The sequence below is a fragment of the Macaca mulatta genome, chromosome 7 (assembly GCF_049350105.2).
Source record: "Macaca mulatta isolate MMU2019108-1 chromosome 7, T2T-MMU8v2.0, whole genome shotgun sequence".
Taxonomy (NCBI): domain Eukaryota; kingdom Metazoa; phylum Chordata; class Mammalia; order Primates; family Cercopithecidae; genus Macaca; species Macaca mulatta.
In genome coordinates, this window is record NC_133412.1 from 104,263,094 (window position 1) to 104,284,143 (window position 21,050).

Consider the following 21,050-nt stretch of genomic DNA (forward strand, 5'->3'; position numbering starts at 1 on the left):
TCAATCGAATGGCATATAAGCTAAAATCTTTAAAGATTAAGTGAATCATTTTTATTTTAATCCGACGTGAAAGAAAGTAATTTTTTTAAAGAAAAGTGTCACACTGTTCCTAGATGCATTCAGCAATACTAGCTACTACATTTTTTATGGTTACCTGGAGGTTATATGTGGATCCTGGTGTATCATACAAATGGAGAGGTAGGCGTTCAATAGATTCTAGTACAGCTATTAACTTTCGAATTAATGCAACTGCTGGTCGACTGTGAAGAAATAATTATTATTAAGAGCTTTTGCATAACTACATGTAAATGTTCATGCAGAAAATATAGTAATCAACTTCACTATATACCCCTACTTTTTCATGACTACAAAGTTTAATTTTTGTATTAGATTATGTCTGAGTAGAGATACTCTCACAACTCAATTTCCTTCACTTAAGAATAAAACGTTTCATTTTTCGAATAAAAACTTAATTATATTTAAAGCAGACGTATGATTTATTTTTAAAGTTTAAATAATTTTATTTGATATTTGATAAATAAAAAAGAATATAAAGCAACAAAGTTTTGAAAAAATATTTGATGGCAAGGATATTACAACACATCCTTTCTCATTGTTAGACTGTAAATTGCGTTGACACTTCCAGAAAACAATGTGAAAATTTGAATCAAGAACTTTTAAAAATCATCTTGCAGAGCTGGGCAAGGTGGTATATGCTGGAGTCCCAGCTACAAGGAAAACTGAGAAAAGAGAATCACTTGAGCCCAGGAGTTTGAGGCTGTAGTGCAAAATTATGGCACCTGTAAATAGCCAGTGGACTCCAGCCTCAGCAACACAGCAAGACTCCATCTCTTTAAAAAAAAAAAAAAAAAAAAAATCTATAACCTTTAACACAGTATTACCACTTATGGAATTTACGTAAAAAGATGTTTCCATTGAGACTAGTATATTTGAGTATTAGTAATAGTTTTCAAAGAGCTAAAATGTTTAACATAGCAATACTTCAATACATTATTATACATCCATAAAGATATAATATGCATTCATTAAAAATGAAATTTGAAATTAACACAATTATCTGAATAAATTGTATAACTTATTTTAAAAGTGCAATCCCATTCAAATGTACACAGAATAATATAATGAACCTTCATCAACCCAGCTTTAGCAATTAGCTACTAATGGCCAATCTGTCACCTAGGCTGGAGTGCAGTGACGTGATCTCAGCTCACTGCAACCTCTGCCTCCAGGGTTCAAGGGATTCTCCTGCCTCAGCCTCCCGAGTAGCTGGGATTAAAGATGCCCACCACCAGGCCCAGCTAACTTTTTATTTTTAGTAGAGATCGTTTTTTATCATGTTGGCCAGGCTGGTCTCGAACTCCTGACCTCAAGTGATCCACCCACCTCAGCCTCCCACAGTCCTGGAATTACGGGTGTAAGACACTGTGCCTGGCCTCTCCTTCTTACATATTTTGAAAAAATACTAAAGAGCTTATCATTTCATCCAGAGATAGTCTTTGTACATAAATCTAACAAATTATTTTTTTTTAAAAGTATTACACTTTAAAAAAGAGAAATTATCACTTAATTTATCAAACATTTCATCAGTGTTCAAATTTTCAACTATCTTAAACAGTCATGTAATTTAAACTAAGTGATCAGGCCAGGAACGGTGGTTCATGCCTATAATCCCAACACTTTGGGCAGCCAAGACAGGAGAAATGCTTGAGCCCAGGAGGTTGAGGCTGCAGTAAGCTAAGATGACATCACTGCACTCCAGCCTGGGCAACAGAGCAAAACCTTGTCTGAATTTACAAAATAATAATTATCATGAATAAGTAAACTAAGTGATCAGTGGCGTGCATACCAGACATGTAATTTCAATGTTTCTTTTTATTCCATTAGATTAAAAACTTCAAAAATTTTCCTATTATACACGTATAATATGTTACTTTCTTGTTAAATAAGAGTTTCTTTTGTGTGCATAAATGTTATACTAGACTTATTTTAAAGGAAGTATACCAACTGTGTAAACATTACTAACATCAAATTCAAAGAAATTTGGGGTTTTACCTTTCATCATCTTCATTTTCACTAAAGGCAGTTTTAAAAACATTTATTCTCTCTACCAGTTGACTACAATCTTGTTTCATATCCAAATCCATGCTCTAAAGAAAACAAAAAGTATAAAGTCTCAAAAAAAAATAATTTAAGGATCTTACTGAAATTTATCAAAAACTAAGAGACAAATGTTAACATATTGTTATACAATGATCACTACAATCTGAATAAAATCATTAATCATTTCATCTTTCAATTAAAATTATTTTTACTATGTGACTAGTAGGCCATGGCTAACATACAAAATTTTTTCCTTCTTCAATGTTATAATGTACTCAGCAATTATGCTGCAAAATCAGTGTTTCCCCAAGTATACAAGATGGTTTCAGATTATATTAATATAGGAATGAACATTTTCCATTTTAACAGTACTATTTACTTTAATAAGTAGTAGAAAAAAACTGGTACATCAAAACTATTTCATAGATTACTAAGTGATATAATGTGATATATCACTGTAATAAATGGGAATAAATGCAAATAGTAAAGTTTATGAAGGGACTATGGGACTCATTGAAGTTCAAGTGCAATTTTTTTTTTTTTTTGGAGACACAGTCTCGCTCTGTCACCCAGGCTGGAGTACAGTCGTGCTATCTCGGCTCACTGCAACCTCACCTCCCAGGTTCAAGCAATTCTCCTGCCTCAGAATTACAGAAGAGTAGATGGGACTACAGGTGCATGCCAACATGCCTGGCTAAATTTTTTTCGTATTTTTAACAGAAACAGGGTTTCACCATGTTGGCCAGGCTGGTCTCGCACTCCTGACCTCAAGTGTTCTGCCCACTGCGGCCTCCCAGAGTACTAGGAATACAGGCATGAGCCACCGTGCCCAGCCTAAAGTAAATCTTAAAAGTGCATCAGCACATACAATGATTAAGATCAAGAAATCAACTCTGGCCAGGCACAGTGGCTCATACCTGTAATCCCAGCACGTTGGGAGGCCAAGGCAGGCAGATAGCTTGAGCCCAGCCTGGGCAACATGGTGAACACACAGATGCACATGCACAGGCAAGTGCACACACACACAGGCACACACACTAAAAACAATTAAAACTGAGTAGTCTGCGTTTCAGCAAGCAGTACGTGTACCAAAACTGAAATGATACAGAGATTAGTATGGCCCCTGCACCAGGATGACACACAAATTCGTGAAGCATTCCAAATTTTTAAAAATATAAATAATTAATTAAATAGAACTAAGTAGAACTGAAATGAAAATAATTCTTTCATTAAAATAAAGGAAAAAAGAGCCAGGTGTAATGGCTCACTTCTGTAATCCCAGCACTTGGGAGGCAAAGGCAGGCGGGTCACTTGAGGTCAGGAGTGCGAAATCAGCCTGGCCAACATGACAAAACCTCGTCTCTACTAAAAATACAAAAGTTAGCCGGGCAAGGTGGCAGGCGCCTATAATCCCAGTTACTCAGGAGGCTAAGGCAGGAGAATCACTTGAGCCCAGGAAACAGAGGCTGCAGTGAGTCAGGACTGCACCACTGCACTCCAGCCTGGGTGACAAAGCGAGACTCTGTCTCAAAAATAAGTAAATATATAAACAAAGGAAAAAAGTTTTACCACAATAAAGAGGCATTCTTAAATCAAAAAAATATATAAGGTTATTAGCAAATATTTATCAAATTTTCACATAAACTTCCTACACTGTCTTTTTTTTTTTTTTTCCTTTTAACTCATCTGTATTTGTTACAACTTTAAGCAGAATGTGACTCCAGCACTACATTTCCATCTACAAGACTGGGTCTGAGTTATTTTTGAATAGCTTTATGATATGCTTAGGTAGGCTTACAACTTTGCTCCTCCAAACAATACTTTTCTTTGGAAAACAGGCCCTGTGGAGAGTTCCTTCCATCATAAACTTCCTCAACTTTCACTGTTCATACATTATGTATATAACTTGAGTACTTAAGGTCTACAGACATATTCTATTTTATATAACTTAGGTAAAAATCAGAGCAGTGAGTAATAAATCTTAGGCTTCAGTGTTTTTAGTCAACAAAACCTTTAGCAAATTATAACTGGCAACTTAGAAATCAAAATAAACTATTATCTAATTCATTTGGCTCAAACTAACGATAAAACTTAAAGGTTGAAGAAATTAGAAATATTAACATCATTCAGCTTTTAAATATTTCTTGACAAAACAAACTAAAAACTACTCTACCAAAGGAGTAACTACAAATAATTTTTAAAACTATATTTTTCTTCTTTACTACTTGATAAACTTACATTGTTTAACACAGTAAGAAGTGCCTGTACCAAGCCACTGCTACACATTTCATATGGTGAAATTGTGTTTTCATCCTTCAAAAGTACAATTAGGTTTTCTAAAGCTGTCTTCATTAAATCTCTCCAAGTGTTCTCACTCTCAATACACTAAAATAAAAAAAAAATTCATGAAGACAACCAAAAACATAAACATAGCTCTTAAAATAACTTATCAGAATACCAATTATCATGACAATAATTTAGATATTAAGCAAAATTAAAAGTTAAAATGATTAACACAAATTATGTCTACCAGAGGTCAGCAAACATTTTTGTAAAGGGCCCAGTGCAAATATTTTAGGCTTTGCAGGCCATATAGTCTACGTCACAACTATTCAACCATGCCCTTGTAGCACCAAAGTAGTTGTAGACAATATGTAAATGAATAAGCATGGCTACGTGTGATAAATTATATGGATACTGAAATCTGATTTTCATGTGTCTTGAAATTCTCCTTCTGGTTTGTTGTCAATCATTTAAAAGTATAAAAACCATTCTTACCTCATGCAGTCATACGCAAATGGGGAGCAGGCCAGATTTGGCTCCTGGGCCATAATTTGCTGACCCCCTACTCAATACTCATGACATAAAGGATAGAGGGGAAGACATCAAACTAAAACTCACTACACATCATCAAAATCTAGAGGTTGACATACTTGTCTATTTGTATGAAGCTCCCAAGATGACTCTAACTGAGTTGCTATGTTTCTGAGTGTTACCACTACTCCACGAGGCATGCTTTCAACAGCTTTAAAGTGGTCATCGTATAAATCTCGAGCCATAGTTCGTACCTACCAAAATAAGCATAACAAATGTGAATTTTTACTACAATTAATAATTTTACCAAATCTTCACTTTTATAGACACTCATATTTACTTATTTCACCATAAAAAGGTATGTACTGTCATTTGGGCAAATGAGCTCTTGAAGTAACAGTTATTTAAGAAAACAACCTATGTTCTGGGTCTGATGAAATTTAGTACATGATATTATTCACAAATCATATGCTTAAGTAATGTAAATTTAGGATTCACCTAATGCCATTTTAATCCCAAACAAACCAGCATAACTCTAATGCAACAGAAAAAACCTATTGCTGTAAACTACTTAATAATACTTTCTATTCTATTTTGGTATGCCCTTCAGAATTAAAAGATGGCAATCATGGATATCAGACGACTTTGAAGAAACTATCTCTTTATAAAACAGTATTAATAATTAATACTGGTGTGGTGGCTCATGCTTGTAATCCTAGCACTTTGAGAGGCGGAGGCAGGCAGATCACTTGAGGTCAGTCAGGAGTTCAAGACCAGCCTGGCCAACATGGTAAAACCTCGTCTCTACTAAAAATTAAAAATAAAATTAGCTGGGCATGGTTGTGCATGCCTATAGTCCCAGCTACTCAGGAGGCTGAGGTGGGACAATCACTTGAACCCGGGAGGTGGAGGCTGCAGTGAGCCAAGATTGTGCCACTGCAGCCTGGGTGACAGAGCAAGACTTTGCTTCAAAAAATAAAAAATAAATAAAAAATAAAAATTAGTTAAAATTATTTTTGCCTAAAATATTTTGATGCATACTTGTTTATATATGCAAAAGGACAGCCACCTACTCACTGAGTTGCTACTGATTTTAAATCAAGAAAGTGAAGCAATAATTTTTAATTTTTTTTTTTTTTTTTTTTTTTTTTTTTTTTTGAGACGGAGTCTCGCTCTGTGGCCCAGGCTGGAGTGCAGTGGCCAGATCTCAGCTCACTGCAAGCTCTGCCTCCCAGGTTCAGGCCATTCTCCTGCCTCAGCCTCCCGAGTAGCTGGGACTACAGGTGCCCGCCACCTCGCCCGGCTAGTTTTTTGTATTTTTTAGTAGAGACAGGGTTTCACCGTGTTAGCCAGGATGGTCTCGATCTCCTGACCTCGTGATCCACCCATTTCGGCCTCCCAAAGTGCTGGGATTACAGGCTTGAGCCACCGCGCCCGGCCAATTTTTAAAATTTTTATCTTATAATTTCAACTTTTAGATTCGGGGGTACATGTGCAGGTTACATGGGTATATTGTGATGTTAAGGTTTGCAATACAAATGATCTCAACACCCAGGTAGTGAGCATAGTACCCAAGTTTTGGAACTCTTGCCACCCTCACTCCACACCCTCCATAATTTTTATTTTTTTAATGAGAATACAAGATTGAGACAATGTTCTCATTGAATTTTTTTAGTTTGTGTTACAAAATTTCAGTCCCCTGTAGTCTAGATTTGGTTGGTTAATAATGACATATTAGGTATACCAAAAAGCTCTTGAGATAGGTAATTTATAGTCAGATTATTCAATGATTCCATGCTTGCAAATATGAGTATTCATTAAAATTTGTAACCTCAAAATCAATCATTTCAGAGCTTTCACATTCATTCACGGACATGCACAGTGCAGCAATAAATTTACAGTGCCCGATATGCACGTTCCCAGCAGAATTCAAAAAGGTGACAATCTTTCTTGCTTCGGGTCTCATACTATAAACAAGTGCCCTACTCCCAATCTACTTAGCGTCACACTTATCGAATTTTGGGGCTTTTTCTTCCTGATTTCATTGTTTAAAATGGCCCCCAAACACAGTACTTAAGTGCTATCCAGTGTTTCTAAGCACAAGAAGACTGTGATGTACCTTACAAGGGGAAAAGAGAAAAAAAGTGTGTGCTAACATACGCTTTGTTCAAGCATAACAGTGCTGTTGGCCAGTTCAATACTAACAAATCAACAATACGTATCAGGCTGGGTGCAGTGGCTCAGGCTTGTAATCCCAGCACTTTGGGAGACCGAGGCGGGCAGATCACTTGAGGTAGGAGTTCGAGACCAGCCTGGCCAACATGGTGAAACCCCGTCTCTACTAAAAATGCAAAAATGAGCCGGGCATGGTGGCGCGCACCTGTAGTCCCAGGTATTTGGGAGGCTGAGGCAGGAGAATTGGTTGAACCTGGAAGGTGGAGGTTGCAGTGAGTCAAGACTGTGCCACTGTACTCCAACATAGGAAACAGAGTGAGACTCTGTCTCAAAAAACAAAAAACAATACGTAGCAAATAAGGTGTCTTTAATCGAAAACATTAAAAAAAAGGTGACAAAAATGTTGTCACAACAGGCTCTAGGCCTAGAAGAAATCTAACCCAGTATTTCTCCTACAAGCAATGGTTCAATATTCACAACAACTTTATAAAATGTAACTACTGTTGGCTGGACATGGCGGCTCATGCCTGTAATCCCAGTACTTTGGGAGTCTGAGGCGGGTGGATCACTTGAGGTCAGGAGATGGAGACCATCCTGGCTAACACAGTGAAACCCTGTCTCTACTAAAAATATAAAAAATTAGCCGGGTATGGTGGCATGTGCTTGTAGTCCCAGCTACTCGGGAGGCTAAGGCAGGAGAATCGTTTGAACCTGGGGAGGCGGAGGTTGTAGTGAGCCGAGATCGCACCACTGCACTCCAGCCGGGGTGACAGAGTGAGAATCCATCTCAAAAAAAAATAAAAATAAACAAAAAAGCTATGTTCTTTCCAAAGTGTGGCACCTGAAATATCTTTGGGATAACCTAGCGTATTCAAACAGGAAATAAAGACATGAACATCTTTATATAAAACATCTGCTTCAAATAAAAACCACTATTACAGGACAGGTTCAGTGGCTCATGCCTGTAATCCCAGCACCTTGGGAGGCTGAGGCAGGTAGATCACCTGAGGTCAGGAGTTTGAGACCAGACTGGTCAACATGGTGAAACTCCATCTCTACTAAAAATACAAAAAATTAGCTGGGCATGGTGGTGGGCACCTGTAATCCCAGCTACTCAGGAGGTTAAGGCAGGAGAATAGGTCGAACCCGGGAAGCAGAGGTTGCACTGAGCCGAGATTGCACCATTGCACCACAGCCTGGGCATCAAGAGCGAAACCAAGTCTCAAAAAAAAACATTATTACAAGGGTTTCGCTAAGTTTCTTTAAAAAAAAAAAAGAAAAAGAAAAAGAAACACCATTATTACAATTTCTCTGGTCAAAGCCATAAAAAACACAAGAACTCTCCCCTAATCCCAATCACATACAAGCATTCTTTGCATACTGTATTTAAAAACTATCTTAGAACCAGGCATAGGGCCTGTAGTCCCAGCTACTTGAGAGGCTGAGGCAGGAGGATGACTTGCACTCAGGTGTTTTAGACCAGCCTAGGCAACACAGAGAGACTCTGTTTCAAAACAAAACAAATAAAAAACAAATCCTATTTTATATTACCATTACAGGTAAAATAAACATGCTAGTCACCAGAAAATGTTGAATCTAACTATGAGATTAACATGGAAATATACTGGCCATATTTGAAAATAACAATGCAAACCTGATGAAAGCATTAAAAGATTAGTCAATTACGCATCTGCTACAGTATCTTCTTGAAGTAATAATTTCAGCTGCCATAGCCATTAAATTAAGCATCAAAATAATCTGAATTTAGAACCAGGCAGTTAAGTTGCTGTATCACAAGGTATTAACCCAGACTGTAAAATACAATAGTCATTTTCAATCCCACTATAACACTAAAAATATTAATATCATTAATAATTTCAGGCCGGACGTGGTGGCTCACGCCTGTAATCCCAGCACTTTGGGAGGCCGAGGCAGGCGGATCACGAGGTCAGGAGATTGAGACCATCCTGGCTAACATAGTGAAAATCTGTCTTTACAAAAAATTAGCCGGTGTGGCGGCGGGTGTCTGTAGTCCCAGCTACTCAGGAGGCTGAGACAGGAGAATGGCATGAATCTGGGAGACGGAGGGTGCAGTGAGCCAAGATCACGCCACTGCACTCCAGCCTGGGCAATACAGCGAGACTCAGTCTCAAAAAAAAAAAAAAAAAAGGAAAGAAAAGAAAAGAAAAAATTTCAATGAGTTAAATTTTGTATGCAATTAATAAGTAATTTACATTTTGTTTCATACTAATATCCATTTTGATTCTGTTTTAATGTTGGTATTTAGTACAGGTATAAAAATAATATGTAAATAAATATTTAAGAAAATGAACACTGAAAACAGGAAAACTAAAATACGTTATATTAGGGTTGCTTATGTTCTATGGCTCAATTTTTTTCAATGCTTATACTTAACCACTGAAAATTTACAACATCAGTATAAAAGACAAGAATAAAGCACATCCAACAGATATACCTTTTGCTTTGTTTTTTCTAACTTAGATTTCAGTTTTCTGCCTCTTTTGCCAGTCCAGCCAGTCACAAATTCTGAACCTTGGGGGGAAAAAAAGAACATTCATAGAGCATACTTTATTACAATTTAACATATTCATTTATTTTTACCTACTAACCTTACATATCTACATACTTACCCAGGGAAGTTTCTGCAGTAAATGAATGTTTGGTTCCTCTATTAGATTCAAATACAAAACCAGGTAAATCTTCTTTCAATATTGTAGCTTGCTGACCATCTGAATTATGAATAGCAATTTCTCCTTCTTTCAAACATGTCAGTGACCAATTTCCTACAGTAAGTTTAGTGGGTCCTGGTGCTGACAATATAGGTTGACTTGAAGTAGATGGCTTTACTTGGCCTCGAGCTCTTTGTAACTTCTCTAAGAATTCACTTCGGCTTTCTATGAAGACAAAATACTTGTTTTAAAAATCTTATTTCTTTCAAATATAACATGTATTTTCTCTTAAAAAAAAAAAAGACCTATTAAAACATAAATTTTAAACAATAAAACTAAATTAGAAACTGGAAATATTAGCCAGGCATGGTGGTACACATCTGTAGTCCCAGCTACTTGGGAAGCTAAGGCGAGATGATCACTTGAACTCATGAGTTTGAGGTTGCGATGAGCTATGATCACACCACCACTCTCTAGCCTGGGAAACAGAGTAAGACACTGTCTCCGCGCCCCCCCCCCCAAAAAAGGAGCTATATTTGTAAAGATATTTTTTAAAAAGTAGATATAGTGTTGTTCCTTGTCCCATGCAGTAAAAAGACATTTATGAAACATTTTCATGGTATAATAATTTTTCTCTACTGATACAAAAAAATGGATATTAAAAAATAAAGAAACAAATATTTTTTTTAAATACCATGACGGGCTGGGCGCAGTGGCTCACACCTGTAACTCCAGCACTTCGGGAGGCTGAGGCAGGTGGATTACCTGAGGTCAGGAGTTCGAGACTAGCCTGACCAACAAGGTGAAATCCCATCTCTACTAATAATACAAAAATTAGCCAGGCGTGGTGGCAGGTGCCTGTAGTCCCAGCTACTTGGGAAGATGAGACAGGAGAATTGCCTGAACCCGGGAGGTGGAGGTTTCAGTGAGCCGAGATCGCACCACTGTACTCCAGCCTGGGTGACGGAGTGAGACTCAATCTCAAAAAATTAAATAAAATACCATGACAATGGTAGCAAAAATATGAGGAAAAAAAACTGTAGAAACTGGGAAAATATTTTAATTGAAACAAAATATTACCTGAACTGTCAGATCCACCTTCAGGACTACCACTTGAATACATGGTGGCAAGTTTTCCATCCAAGATAAATCTGAACCATCCATTACTGCCATTAGATAATTCCAAGGCTGCTGCATCACTCCAAATATACAAGCAGTCTCTTCCCCTAATGATTGACCAGTCTCTCCAATGATATGGTTTACCTTGCTGCAATTCTTTAGCATCTTCCTGTGGTTCATCTTCCTAAATGTGTAGAATTATTCAATTAAACATGGGAAATAATTTCAATTTCAAATATTTATACGTATTTTAAAAACAAGAATCTAATTTCAAATTTAAATGTTCTGAACATAATACTCAATTGCGTGTAGTTTAATTTTTTTTTTTTCCTTTTAGAAACATGGTCTCACTCTGTCACCCAGGCTGGAGTGCAGTAGTGTCATCATAGCTTACAGAAGCCTCTAACTCCTGGCCTCAGGCAATCTTCCCACCTCAACCTCCAAAGTAGCTGGGATTACAGGTCCAAGCCACAGCACCTGGCTCTCAATTCTAATTACCTATAACTAAATCTTACAAATAAGTATTAAAAATATCAAGAAATTCATGTAATTAATGACCTACATTATATCGTGTCCAGGTGTAGTGGGGTAAAGACTAATGGATTAGAGCACTACAAACAAGATAATAACCTAAAACCTTGCTGAACTCACTACATCTCTGGGTCTATTTGTAAAAAATGATGATTTAGAGAGGCTCAATGGTATCCAAACTGAAGTGTATAACAGAATCACCAAAGAAGCTTTTTAAAGATAAATTTTGGCTGAGAGTGATGGCTCAAGCCTGTTACCTCAACACTTTTGGAGGCCAAGGCAGGAGGACTGCTTAGGCCAGGAGTTCAAGATCAGCCTGGGCAACGTACTGAGTCTGTCTCCACAAAAAAAATTTTAACATTAGCTGAGGGTGGCAGTGCGCACCTGTAGCTCTAGATACTAGAGAAGTGGAAGCAGGAAGACTGCTTGGGCCCTGGAATGTGAGGTTATAGTGAAGGATTGTGCCACAGAACTCCAGCCTGGGTGACAGACTGGGGCTCTGTCTCTATTATCTATATCTATCTAGCTAGCTAGCTAGCTAGCTAATAGAGACACTGTCTATTATCTCTATATAGATAATAGAGACAGTGTCTCTCTCTATAAATATATTACATATATTTATAATTTATATGTTATAATATATATTATCTATTATAAGTAAATAAAATTCATTCATTCATTCCAAGGCCCCACCTTTAGCCAAGTGAATCAAATATACTCGTTCCCATGATCATACAAGTATTTTAGCTACAGCTTTTTTTTTTCCCCCACTCTGTCACCCAGGCTGGAATACAGTGGCGCAATCTCCACTCAATGCAAGCTCCGCCTCCCTGGTTCACGCCATTCTCCTGCCTCAGCCTCCCAAGTAGCTGGGACTACAGGCGCCCACAACCACACCTGGCTAATTGTTTGTATTTTTAGTAGAGACAGGGTTTCACGGTATTAGCCAGGATGGTCTCGATCTCCTGACCTCATGATCCGGCCGCCTCAGCCTCCCAAAATGCTGGGATTAGGCATGAGTCACCGCGCCCAACTGAGCATGTTTTTTTAAAAAAACAATCTATAAACATTTTGTAGCTCAGCCTGTGTTCCTAAAACTTTCTTTGGACATATTTAAAAATTGAAAATATTCACATAAAAAAATTATTAAATTCTCTAAATATATCCATTACAACCAACTAAAATATAGATAAGATACATGAAAAATGTGTTTTCAAACACTAAACAACAGTCAATGCAAGACTATGATCCTTAAGAAAATGAAAGCAAACAAAGTAGAGACCATTTGCTGGCTGAGCTCATGAGGAAGGGGAACACAGATCCTAGCAGTACAAGTTAAGAAAACACAGATCAGAGTTTGAGGAGTTTAAGGCAACTGGAATATGTGGAGGCTGAGTTCACTATTAGGGAACTAAAGAGAAAAAGCCTTTCCAGAAATCTGCAAAGTAGTTTCCACTGAGCACTACAGTCATATACAGGGTGATACTCCATAAGATTGGGCAAAGAACAACTGGAAAGTTGTAAGAGATCATACAAGCGGCCAGACATTTGCATTCCAAACAGCCAGAGTAGAAAATCCTCATGGATCACCAGGATATTCAGTGAATTCAGAGAAATCACAAATTCAGGATCACAGGGGTGAACTTCCCTAGAGTAAAAGCTATTCTGCCACCATGCAATGACAATTTTGTATTCTTTGTAGAGACAGGGTTTTGCCATGTTACCTAGGCTAACCTTGAACTCGTGGGCTCGAGCAACCTGTCCACCTCAGCCTCCCAAAGTGCTGGAATTACAGGCGTGAGCCAAGGTACCTGGCCAAAGCCCAATATTCCTTACGAAAGACCACAAAGCCCAAAGCTCAGTATCATAACATTTACAATATCCAGTAGCAAATCAAAAATTACTAGACAAAGAATCACAGTGTTTGGAAGGCCAAAGCGGGAGGATAACTTGAGGCCAAAAACCAACCTAGCCTTGGCAACATAGTGAGACCCTCATCTCTACAAAAATAAAATAAATATTTTTTTAATTAAAAAAAAAAAAAGAGGCGAGGTGCTGTGGATCACTTTGAGGTCAAGAGTTGAAGACCAGCCTGGCTAACGATAGTGAAACCTTGTCTCTACGAAAAATACAAAAATTAGTTGAGCATGGTGGTGTGCACCTATAATTCCGGCCACTTGGGAGGCTGAGGCAGGAGAATTGCTTGAACACAGGAGGCGGAGGTTGCAATGAGCCAAGATCGCGCCACTGCACTCCCGCCTGGGTGACAGAGCAAGACCCTGTCTCAAAAAAAAAAAATTTAAAAAGAAGGCCAAATAAAGACATTTTTAGATAAATACAATCTGAGAGAATTATCTGGCTTCCCTTTTAATTTTCTCTTTTTTTTTTTTAATAAAAATAGAGATGGGGTTGGCCGGGCATGTGGCTCGGGCCTGTAATCCCAGCACTTTGGGAGGCCAAAGTGGGCAGATCACGAGGTCAGGAGATGGAGACCATCCTGGCTAATATGGTAAAACCCTGTCTCTACTAAAAATACAAAAAATCAGCCAGGCATTGTGGCAGTCCCAGCTACTCGGGAGGCTGAGGAAGAAGAATGGCATGAACCCGGGAGGCGGAGCTTGCAGTGAGCCAAGACTCGGTCTCAAAAAAAAAAAAAAAAAAACAGACACAGAGTCTCACAATTTTGCCCAGACTGGTCTCAAACTCCTGGGCTCAAGCAATTCTCCCACCTGAGCCTCCCCAAAGTCCTGGGATTACAGGCATGAGCCATCGTGTCCAGCCGACCATTTCAATGTATTTTGAAGAGCAAAAGTGTGTGATGATGAAGTACAACTTAGCAATTATGTGTTCTTTTACAGTATAACCGTTTAAAGTTTCATTTTTGAAATCTTTCCCAAGCCCAAGGTCACTGAGATTTCTCTTTTTCTCTAGAAGTTTCATAATTTTAGTGTATACATTTTAGTCTATGGTTCATTTTGTTAATTTTTGTATATGGGACCCTTACCATGTATATACACAATGTATATATATAATGCTATATATACACATGGAAAGGGTTGAGACTGAGGCAGATTCAATCTCAAAAAACAAAAGAAAAAGAAAAATGATACTATATATATATTTTATATATATACAGTAAGGGTTGAAGTTCAATTTGTTTTGCATATGCTATTGACCTGTTCATTTTCTGAAAAGATCATCCTTTCTTGATTGTCTTAGCACTTTTGTTGAAAACTGATTGACCATATGTGTACTGGGTCATTAATCTATCTTTACACTATTGTCACACTTCCTTGATTACTGAAGTTTTATAAAAGACTGGAAATCTGTTGATGTATATCCTTCCATGCTGCTCCTTTTCCAGGTTGCTTTGGCTATTGCATTTATATGTAAATGTTAGAATATTTGCATTTATATATAAATGTTAGATCCTCCTTGTTTTCTTTTTTTTTTGAGATGGAGTTTCGTTCTGTCAACCAGACTGGAATGCAATGGCACGATCTCGGCTCACTGCAACCTCTGTCTCCCAGGTTCAAGCAGTTCTCCTGCCTCAGCCTCCAAAGTAGCTGGGATTACAGGTGCGTGCCACCACGCCCAGCTAATTTTTTTTTTTTTTTAAGACAGAGTCTTGCTCTGTTGCCCAGGCTGGAGTGCAGTGGTGCGATCTCAGCTCAGTGCAACCTCCACCTCCCAGTTCAAGTGATTCTCCTGCCTCAACTTCCCGAGTAGCTGGGACTACAGGCAAGTGCCACCATGCCTGGCTAATTATTTTTTTTTTTTTATTTTTTTTGAGAGGGAGTCTCACGCTGTCACCCAGGCTGGAGTGCAGTGGCCGGATCTCAGCTCACTGCAAGCTCCGCCTCCCGGGTTTGCGCCATTCTCCTGCCTCAGCCTCCCGAGTAGCTGGGACTACAGGCGCCCGCCACCTCGCCGGCTATTTTTTTGTATTTTTTAGTAGAGACGGGGTTTCACTGTGTTAGCCAGGATGGTCTCGATCTCCTGACCTCGTGATCCGCCCGTCTCGGCCTCCCAAAGTGCTGGGATTACAGGCTTGAGCCACCGCGCCCGGCCGCCTGGCTAATTTTTGTATTTTTTGTAGAGACAGGGTTTCACCATGTTGGCCAGGTTGGTTTCGAACTTCTGACGTCAGGTGATCTCCCTGCCTCGGCCTCCCACAAGTGCTGGGATTACACTCGTGAGCCACTGTACTCAGCCTAGAATCTCCTTGTTAATTTCTACAAAAAGACTGCTGGGATATTGGTTGGGATTTCTGTAACCTATTTCTTGAGAGGAAGAGCTCCAGAGAATAAACTCAGATGATATTTTTGTTTTTCCTTAAATCCCCCAGTAATGACAATTAACCAGATCTGGGTAACACATACACATTCTCTTTTCACCACCCTCGGAATTCTACAATTATAACTCATACGCCACCATTTTTTTTCAAAAATATTACTACCTTGTTACTAATATACAATAAGAATTCACTAAATATTAGAAATAAATCTTGCTGGGAATCACTAGAGATGGAAAAGGTATATTTAAATTTGCAGTCTAAGGCAAGAGTTACCAATGAATACAGAAATGGGTCGGTTAAGTTTACCGAGAAACAGCATATTTACAGTCTGGAATTATGTCCCTACAAATTACTTACTACAAGGAAAAAGAGGCCAAGTGCAGTGGCTCATGCCTGTAATACCAACAGTTTGGGAGGCCAAGGCGGGGGGATCACCTAGGTCAGAAGTTTGAGACTGGCCTGGCTAATATGGTGAAACCCTGCCTCTACTAAAAATACAAAAATTAGCTGGGCGTGGTGGTACGTGCCTGTAATCCCAGCTACTCTGGAGGCTGAGGCATGAGAATCACTTTAACCCATAAGGTGGAGGTTGCAGTGAGCCGAGATCATGCCATTGCACTCCAGCCTGGGCAACACAGCAAGATCCCAACAAAAAAAAAAAGGAAAAAGAGCAACTTTATAGTAGAGAAACCTGGAAGAGAAAAAACTTAAGCAAGTGATCCAAGTTATCATAACCAACAGGGCAAACAGACACGAATGTGCCTCCAAGAAGGAACATTATGCACCTAGAACAGCATAGTATCTCCTCTATAGGACTTCTGCTAAAACACATAAGCTGAATTAAATCACAAAGAAACATGACATAAAGTTAGATTCTTTGTTCAAATTAACTGTTCTATTCTCTTCATAAACACCAAAGCTATGAAAATAAAAGAAAGGGGGACAGACTGTTATAGGTTCTCAGGACAAACTGTCGCAGGTCCTCAGGAATATGATAAGCAACGTAATGTGTGCTCCTGGATTTCATTGTGGACCAGAAAAAAAAATTACTACAAAGGCCATTAAAGACAATGGCAAAATCTGAATATGGTCTCCAGAGAAAATATTAGTGTTACATAAATATTAAATTTTCTGATTAGTACAATTTTGATAATGATACTACAACTATGTCCTGGTTTTTTGGTGAATTATTTAGGTTAAAAGGGAAAACTTTGTATTCAGCTTACCATCTTTTTTTTTTTAAGATGGAGTCTCAGGCCGGGCACGGTGGCTCACGCCTGTAATCCCAGCACTTTGGGAGGCTGAGATGGGCAGATCACAAGGTCAGGAGATCAAGACCATCCTGGCTAGCACAGCGAAACCCTGTGTCTACTAAAAATACAAAAAATTAGCCGGGTGTGGTGGCAGGCGCCTGTAGTCCCAGCTACTCGGGAGGCTGAGACAGGAGAATGGCGTAAACCCAGAAGGCGGAGCTTGCAGTGAGCCAAACTCACGCCACTGCACTCAGCCTGGGCGACAGTGCGAGACTCCGTCTGGGGGGAAAAAAAAAAAAAGATGGAGTCTCACTCTGTCGCCTAGGCGGGGGTACAGTGGTACGATCTCAGCTCACTGCAACCTCCGCCTCCCAGGTTCAAGCAATTCTCCTGCCTCAGCCTCCCGAGTAGCTGGGACTACAGGCACATGCCACCACGCCGGGCTAATTTTTTCTGTATTTTTAGTGGAGACGGGGTTTCAACATATTGGTCAAGCTGGTCTTGAACTCCTGACCTCGTGATCCACCCGCCTTGGCCTACCAAAGTGCTGGAATGACAGGCGTCAGCCATCATACCCGGCCACCATCAAATATTTTTTAAAAGTACACATGGACAGGCACTGTGGCTTACACTTGTAATCCCAGCACTTTGGGAGGCTGAGACAGGCGGATCACCTGAGGTCGGGAGTTTGAGACCAGCCTGACCAACATGGAGAAAGCCCGTTTCTACTAAAAATACAAAATTAGCTGAGTGTGGTGGCGCATGCCTGTAATCCCAACTACTCAGGAGGCTGAGGCAGGAGAATCGCTTGAACCCAGGAAGGTGGAGGTTGCAGTGAGCTGAGATCGCACTCCAGTCTGGGCAACAAGAGTGTAACTCCGTCTCAAAAAATTAATAAAAATAAAATAAAATAAATGTACACACATTGGCTGGGGCAGTGGCTCACGCCTGCATTTTGGGAGGTCAAGGCGGGTGGATCAAGGTCAGGAGTTTGAGACCAGCCTGACCAACATGGAGAAACCCCGTCTCCACTAAAAATACAAAATTAGCCAGGCATGGTGGCGCATGCCTGTAATCCCAGCTACTCGGAAGGCTGAGGCAGGAGAACCACTTGAACCCGGGAGGCGGAGGCGACAGTGAGCTGAGATCGTGCCATTGCACTCCAGCCTGGGCAACAAGAGCAAAACTGCATCTCAAAAAAAAAAAAAAAAAAATGTACACACACACACACACAGAGAGACACGTGTCTGAAAAAATATGAAAGGAAATGGGGCAAAATGTCAATAACTAGTCGATGTGGATAGAGAGTATTCTGATATTCTTTAATTATATTTGCAACATTTCTGTATGTTTAAAATTGTTGATCCATAAAATGTTTTAAAAGAAAATTGACCAATTTAAAAATTATACAAAACTATTTCATTGTCATTTATTTGTCAAGATAATTGTCATCTTGTCAAAACCCATCAAAAATCGAACTAGATTTTCCTCAAAAGTAACTCTTCCTGATACCTCTACAATTAAGACCACTCACTTTTTCTGGTTTTGATTCCTCTTCATTCTCATCATCAGAGGAAGGACCTGCCAACGTTGACACTTTGCTAATTACACCAAGTCTGGCTAGCTGATCCAAAAATATATCACCGCCTTTATCTACTAAATCCCTTATGATCTGCAAAGCCAGCAAGTGGCCATCATCATCATCCTGAGGAAAAAAAAAAAAGGAGGGGGGAAGTACATGATAGCAAGGAAGTGAAAGAAAAGCAGTAAAAATAAGTTTAGTTGCCAGGAGCAGAGAAATGCAGTAATTTGCACAAAATGATTTACTGAAATTAAAACAAAATTTTTATTTCAGACTACTACCTAAAGGAAATTAATGCTAGAAGAGTTTTGAAAAAGAAACTGACCTCTTGATCCAGGACAGTTGCAGTGATTTCCACTAGTATTGTAGGCAAATTGTGACCAACATCAGAATCGCAAACTTCTTTTAACAGTGCTTCAGAGCAAAAATGAATCATTTTTCGAATTAGAGCAAGACTTGCTTTCCTTGAAAAGTAAAAATAGAATTATATGAAGCCAAATGAAGTTAAACCAAAATGCATGCATTAATGAACAGTAAAATAGCCAATGTTACATTTTATACACTCTAAAAGAATACACTTAATAAAAAAATACAAAAAAATTGGGACTCAGCACATGTTCATTTTTGAGATAATTCCATTTGTTTTCTATTATAAATATATTGAGCTCACCAAAAATGACTTATAATTTTCTTAAATGCACTCTTCTATTCTATATTCTACACTTTACCAGCATGAACATTAACATGCCATGATAATTTTAGAAAATTAAGTAAAAAGTACTACAACTACCAAGAAAATAAATGGGGCCCAGCACGGTGGCTCATGCCTGTAATCCCTGCATTTTGGGAGGCTGAGGCAGGTGGATTACTTGAGCTCAGGAGTTCAAGACTAGCCTGGCCAACTTGGAGAAATCCCGCCTCTACCAAAAATACAAAAATTAGCTAGACATGGTGGCAGGCACCTGTAATCTCAGCTACTCAGGAGCCTGAGACAGAATAATCACTTGAACCCAGGAGATCGTGCCACTGTACTCCATTCTGGGAGACTGAAGGAGATTCCATCTCAAAAAAAAAGAAAAGAAAAGAAATGATACAAATTATAACTAATCTAAAATTTCCTATAATCCAAAATACAATGCTCTAAGAACTTAAGATACCATGTAATTTATATGAAAAACAAAATTTTAAATTAATTTGTCTTTCATCAAGTTTAAAATCCATGTTCACTACAACTATGGACTCATATAAATGAAAATAAGAGATCCTAATAATCCCACGCCCCAAAAATATTCCCACCATTAACAAATTCACATGCCTTCTTTCCCTTTTATTTACGTACTGCTTTGCTTAGACCATAAAATACACTCAATAAAGTCACACAAATTAATCTCTTTTTTTTTTTTTTTTTTTTGAGATAAGAGTCTCGCTCTGTCGCCCAGGCTGGAGTACAGTGGCACAATCTCAGCTCACTGCAACCTCCGCCTCCCAGGTTCATACCATTCTCCTGCCTCAGACTCCCAAGTAGCTGGGACTACAGGCACACGCCACCACGCCCGGCTAATTTTTTGTATTTTTAGTAAAGATGGGGTTTCACCATGTTAGCCAGGATAATCTCGATCTCCTGACCCCGTGATCTGCCCACCTTTGCCTCCCAAAGTGCTGGGACTACAGGCATGAGCCACCGCACCCGGCCAAATTAACCTCAATTTTATAACATGTAACCTCATCTTTTAAAATAAAAAACACATATCCACATACACTTAAATGATAATAAACTATTAATAAAAAGGGGCTTGGCTGGGAGAGGTGGTTCACGCCTGTAATCCTAGCACTTCGGGAGGCTGAGGCAGGTGGATCACCTGAGGTCAGGAGTTCGAGATCAGCCTAACCAATATGGTGAAACCTCATCTCTATCAAAAACATAAAAATTAGTCGGGCAGGGTGGGCACCTGTAGTCCCAGCTACTCGGGAGGCTGAGACAGGAGAACTGCTTGAATCCTAGAGGTGGAGGTTGTAGCAGGCCAAGATCGTGCCACTGCACTCCAGTCTGGGCGACAGAGCAAGACTCTGTCTTAAAAACAAATAAACCAAAAAAACAGAGGTTTGTCTATTATGTAAGAGCCAATAACCAATTCATTTAACAAATATTTTCTAAGTATCTAACAATGTTCTAGGCACTAAGCTGCAGATATCATTACCCTTGAGGTGACTGATAGAAGAATAAAGAGGCAAAATTCTCAACTGATGTCCCAGAGAAGCATGTGACACAACTGTATTTCTACAGCATGGGGTCTCTACATATTTTATAACTCTCTCTAGCTGAAGTTATAACATTATATTTCTTTAATGAAGGAATATGCTTTATTACAAATTCAAGTACATTACAGAAAATGATAGGTGGACAGAGGACAAACTGTTCTAACAGGATTGATTCTTTCCAGTTTTTGTTTTGTTGTTTTTAATTTAGT

At 38.9% G+C, this 21,050-nt stretch overlaps 1 protein-coding gene and 1 non-coding gene across 27 annotated transcripts in view; one reads left to right on the forward strand and one right to left on the reverse strand.

The window, feature by feature from the left end:
- The window catches only part of HECTD1 (HECT domain E3 ubiquitin protein ligase 1), a 112,469-nt gene that overhangs the window by 41,052 nt on the left and 50,367 nt on the right, over nucleotides 1-21,050 (reverse strand). For all 26 annotated transcript variants that reach the window (XM_077938616.1, XM_077938612.1, XM_077938615.1 and 23 more), the window contains 9 exon segments: nucleotides 18,908-19,046; nucleotides 18,535-18,705; nucleotides 10,881-11,103; nucleotides 9,762-10,025; nucleotides 9,587-9,663; nucleotides 5,055-5,189; nucleotides 4,360-4,506; nucleotides 2,074-2,168; nucleotides 155-260 (listed from right to left, as the gene is read on the reverse strand). In XM_077938616.1, coding sequence (XP_077794742.1) covers nucleotides 155-260; nucleotides 2,074-2,168; nucleotides 4,360-4,506; nucleotides 5,055-5,189; nucleotides 9,587-9,663; nucleotides 9,762-10,025; nucleotides 10,881-11,103; nucleotides 18,535-18,705; nucleotides 18,908-19,046 — 1,357 coding nt within the window.
- LOC114679774 (U6 spliceosomal RNA) lies at nucleotides 3,186-3,289 on the forward strand. Its single transcript, XR_003731884.2, has one exon. It is a non-coding gene; the product is annotated as a U6 spliceosomal RNA (small nuclear RNA).